This window comes from Zonotrichia leucophrys, chromosome 3 (genome assembly GCF_028769735.1).
Source record: "Zonotrichia leucophrys gambelii isolate GWCS_2022_RI chromosome 3, RI_Zleu_2.0, whole genome shotgun sequence".
Classification (NCBI taxonomy): domain Eukaryota; kingdom Metazoa; phylum Chordata; class Aves; order Passeriformes; family Passerellidae; genus Zonotrichia; species Zonotrichia leucophrys.
Genome location: NC_088172.1, coordinates 57,355,494 through 57,360,648, shown reverse-complemented (window position 1 = coordinate 57,360,648; position 5,155 = coordinate 57,355,494). Strand labels below are relative to the sequence as shown.

General features: G+C 42.9%; 1 protein-coding gene across 1 annotated transcript; it reads left to right on the top strand.

Moving 5' to 3' along the window:
* Positions 1-1,729: 1,729 nt before the first annotated feature.
* On the top strand, positions 1,730-2,311 carry SF3B5 (splicing factor 3b subunit 5). The gene has a single exon (XM_064708385.1). It carries the CDS (start codon positions 1,890-1,892, stop codon positions 2,148-2,150), a length of 261 nt encoding a protein of 86 aa, XP_064564455.1. The 5' UTR covers positions 1,730-1,889; the 3' UTR covers positions 2,151-2,311.
* Positions 2,312-5,155: the final 2,844 nt, after the last annotated feature.

The window sequence follows — 5,155 nt, the reverse complement described above, 5'->3', positions numbered from 1 at the left end:
AGCATTCTTCCTGCTATCCCACTCTTTAGAAAGATGCCATTTAAAAAAGAAATGAAAGCTCTCTCTGATTGAGAATATGTCTTTTTTTGCTCTTTCTGTATGCCAGCATACATAGAAACTCCTAAAGTATCATGTTTGTTTATTTTTCCTCTCCTGGTCTCTCTGAAAGCAACCACAGAATGCAGCTGCTGTATCCAGCTCTGTAATCTGCTTCCAGCGAAGTAAGCCTTGGTAGGAATGACTCAACAGACTCTCATAAAAATAACAAAACTAAAAAATTATAGTCCTCATTTAGTTCTTTGCACTGAAGGGCAAGGAGCACTTCAGAACATAACATTGTTTTTTCATTGCTTTATATGGCCTTGGTTTTATAAGATGCTCACTTTTAAACAAGGGGCATAGGATCAGCTGGGTTTTCACACAACATTTTTGTGGATTTCTTTTTGACTACAGGGCATTTACAAGGGCAGGAAGAAATAGCTCAGTGTCCTATTGAAAAATTTGTGGCAATGTGTGTATTTTAAAACAAATAATTAAAAACACTACTAGCATATGAAAGCATGAATCATTTAATGCATTTTAAACTTAACATTATGTAAGCTCTCGAACAGAGCTGGCAAAAACTATTTTGGTGGATGACAAAATTTATTTCAAGCTTGACTTTGACCAAAAGAAGATAGGCAACACAAGTTATATTTTCTGTGGGTTTTATAGCTGCTTGTGAGTTTAATATTCACATAAAATACTAGCTGCACTGTAAAAAATATTTTTCAACATTAGTATTTAATTTTGACTTAAATCCCCTGACCCTGCTCAGCCCATTTGGGGAAGATAAACTCAGAGCTCTTCAACTTACAAAGGAACAGGAATGGGACATACAGGACTTTCCTCAGCTCTATGTAGCAGAAGTAACCTCACCAAACTTCTTATTTGGGAGGACTTGCAAATGCTGTTCCCTCTTCAGCCCTTGTCTACATGGACTTGTGCGAGAGTGACCGCAGAAAGTGGCGCATTGCCCTCTCACCAAGCAAAGGGCTAATGAAAGGGGTGTGCTGTGCTGTTCTTGGCACCTCCTGGCTGGTTTTGTGGGGTTTTTGTGGTTTTTTTCCGGAGCCAGGCTTCCCATGTCGCTTATTTGGGAAGCAGCCGCGAGTTGCGGTTTATACAGAGCCAGTGTCAGGAGCTGGGATAAGCTGTGCCCCGAAGCCTGAGCCCAGGGCTTTGCCTTCCTGTTTTCTGACACTCCTTGGCAGGAGAGACTTTTTGATGTTGTTCCCCACGATCCACCTACGTGGTCATTTCTTAGCCAGATTTGACAGTGCACGTCCCTTGGATTCCAGGTGGATTGATCACTATCAAAGCCGTATCTTTGCTTTACAAATCGAAGGGAGGCTCGAGGCTTTACACCGAGGCTCAGCTGAGCATCTGCCTCAGCCTGAGGCGCAGCCCCGCGCCCGTGCTCCGAGTACGAAATCGGAGCTGGAGCCGCTCCTCAGCCCTCACGTACGCGCTTTAAAATAACCCTGGGTTACACATGCCGGCCCGGCCTTGTAACTACCATCTGCCTTACTATGTGCTAGCCGACTGACGTGCTCGGACCGAGAGTAAACTATTTTATTACGGTATCAATATTTACTTATGCCAGGGCTTGCCTCCCTTTGGCGGGGCGGAGAGAAGACTACAACTCCCGGCAGGCTCTTCCCGGCGCGCTCCCGTCGGGCGCTGCGGCAGGAAAAGCGGCGGGAAGCGCCCCTGCGCCCGCCGGAAAAGCTCCCGGCGCCGAGAGCCGTCCCCGCCGCCCAGGCCCGTCCCCGCCGCCCAGGCCGGTCTCCGCCGCCCAGGCCGGTCTCCGCCGCCCGCCCTCCCGCGCTCCACCCGCCCGCCTCGCCATGACGGACCGCTACACCATCCACAGTCAGCTAGAGCACCTGCAGTCCAAGTACATCGGCACGGGGCACGCCGACACCACCAAGTGGGAGTGGCTGGTGAACCAGCACCGCGACTCGTACTGCTCCTACATGGGCCACTTCGACCTGCTCAACTACTTCGCCATCGCCGAGAACGAGAGCAAGGCGCGCGTCCGCTTCAACCTGATGGAGAAGATGCTGCAGCCCTGCGGGCCGCCCGCCGACAAGCCCGACGAGTCCTGAGCTCCGTCCTGCTGTGCCGGCCCTCTGTCCCGTGTGGTTCCCGCCAAGGACTGGCCGGGAGAAGCCTCGCAAAATGCCTGCTTCCAGACTCTGACTGTGCAGTCGTGCTCCTTTTTTCACGTGGAATATAATAAAGCTTCCTGGGCATTCCTAATGTTTGATTTGGTAGTTTCCTAGTGCCTGGTTTTTGTTCCCAGAGTGCTGGCACTCGGTGTTGACCGTTTCAGTGCAACCTTCCGAGGTGAAAGTCTCGGATGCTCCTAGACAGCATTTTCCCGACCGGACGGATTTAATGCTTCCTTACAAAACTCAGTTTTGGGGGGGTGGGAAAGGGGAACTTTGTTAGTACTCAAAGGGTTTGATTTCTTGGTAGCAATAGTACGTGGGGTGGTTTGTGGTGTAGCATAAGTCAGTTCCTCTTGTACTTAAAAATTCCAAAATGGCTTTTCTCTAAACACTGTTTTCTTGCCTCATATTTGTCTTTCCTGTACTTTTGAGTTTTTTCAAACATCGATTCTTTCTGATACAAATTAGCTACTTTTTTTTCCCCCATATGCTTACTACTAACCTAGCGTTCAAGTTTTTTCTACCATATATCAAACAAAGATACTAACATTGGGTTAGGCTTTTTTAATATGGAATAAGAATATAAGGGTTATTCACTACTACTTAGAAGTAAAGTGCTTCGAGGTGACACAGATCAGATTGCATACTGAACAGTTGTTGATTCTGATTTATCACTTAAAATAGGCTTTCTGTTCACTTGCAGTAAAAGTAAATTTTGAGTTCTAGGAAAGACCTCAGCCCAAAACTGTGAGATATATTTCTTGAAGAAATAAAATGTTCTTATTTCTGTCATGTTTGTTTGTATTACCATTGGAGGGGAAAGTCCAGCACTTTGTGGTCCTATTAAGACACTCTCCAAGCTTATCAGTGATTATTTTGTAAAATTGGCAATCTCGAGTTAGTACATCCATCTTCTAGAAAATTCAGAGACGGCATCTTTTCAGACTTTGTTGCGCACAATAAATGAGGGCATGGGTGAAGTGATCAGAAAGACATTTTACCTGCAAGTTCTGTGGGGAACTACTTCAGTTTACAGTAAATAAGGGGAATATTTAGAAAACTGGTTCTTAATTTGCCTGCAAACTGGTGCAGGTAATTTGAAGATCATCTGTTCCTCACGTAGTGGCTGAAAGTTTTCTGTAAGTTGAGTTCAAGTGCTTAGGCATAGGTGTGCAAGGCAGTCTTGAAATGATTGGGCAAAATTTGCAGCTAAATAAAGCAAGTTTCCCGTTCAGTTTGGCAGCTCTTGTTAAAAGTCTGCTCTCTTACCGTATCTTAGAACCTTGCCTTCCATACAGCATCTCCTCACCTGGCAGCCATCGGGCAGTTGGTGCATGCATGCAGTTTAATCTCTCCTGCATAAATTACAACTAGAAGCTATTTCACAGGAGATTTCCCTTATGATAAACTAACAATTAGCTCTACCTGTGGATATTCTCAGTACATTTTAAAATGTGAGCAACAAATATGTGCCACATAAGTAAAGATTAATGCTGTTCCAGGCCAACTCTTCAGTGTAAGGGCCAAGCAGCCCTCAGGGACAAGGGCTGTGGTGAACGAACTTGCTTGTTCTTCTCGTTATACTTGCTGGGATCCCAGTTAGGCACATACCTCTGTTTTAGCATGAGATGTTTTTAGTGTCTGTACTAAGTAATTATTATGAAACATTATAAACACTTCCTTAAGAAATTGAGAAAATGAAGGGAAAGCTGTAATTCTTAAGAATTCTAGATAAACTTGAAGTGGATTGGGAGACACTGAAGAATTTGTTTCTGGACTATGGTATTTTTCCTAAATCCCAGAGCATTTTAAAAACCAACAAAGGCAGTGAATTCTTTTACATTTTTTTACTGAAAAGGGTAAACCCTACAAAGAACAGACTTACCTACTCTATTGGGATGCACCTGATTTTTATCTCTATCCTGATTGAAAGATGACAGATGCTGCTTATAAATTGGCTTGATATTTGCATTATGTTCTTTTTACATCCAAGCAATATGGCTTTTAATGAAAAAAAAACTGGCTGGATACTTTAAAAAGCTGATAAAGCTTTCCAATAGAAAAAAGTCATTAGCTTTTTTCAGTGAGGTAATTCTAAGGTTCCAAGTGTGTGTTACACCTTTTTTCACAATGGGTGAATAGAACAGCATGGGAATCCTAGCACAGTCCCATCACTATTGCTCGGAATACCTTGATCTTTTTGTTTATTTTATGATTTATCAGAATGGTAGCAGTAGAGTAGTTAACATTGGCACAGAGCAGCAATTGCACTAGTGAGCTTCTTTCTGCAAACTGTAAACCTTGGGCCAATTCTTTCATTTTAGTCATGTTCAGCATAAAACCCAGTTGCTTTTTTAAGATCATTTTATATAAGTTAAACTTTCATAGGTGATAACATTTGTAGTCTGTTTTAGACTCTGGATTTTACTTCAGCACATGGGATAATTCCTTTTAAAAGATGAGCTATTTTAAGCAACACTGACTTTTCCCCTCTTCACCACAAATCAATTCATGCACAACCAGCACAAGTGGTTTCTGAATCCTCATTGGAGCTCCATTGGTTCTGTAATGTACCACTAACTCCATAGATTTTTTTGTAATAAAATTAAAAAAAAAAGAACACAAACATCATACTTCCCCTCCCCTCACAAGACCTATTTGGTTTCATGGCACAAAAAGAGGTTTTTTGGTTGTTAAAATTTAATCATGCAGTATTTAATTTTAGTACTGTTGTTATAGTACATCCACAAATGCATGCTCTGTGCCCTTTCTACTGCCCTGCTGCTAGCTTAATTGCCCCAAAGAACTTAGTTACTTTTAAAATGGATTAAACTGTGGCAAGTTGCTGCAAGTTAGACAATCTTGTTTGAAAATATTATTAATGTTCCTTTATTCCTTATCTGTTTGCCATTGTTCTTCTATATTCACCTCTCTATTGA

What these genes read in the sequence shown, in the direction of transcription:
- SF3B5 (XM_064708385.1), top strand. Translation starts at nt 1,890, where the DNA reads ATGACGGACCGCTACACCATCCACAGTCAGCTAGAGCACCTGCAGTCC.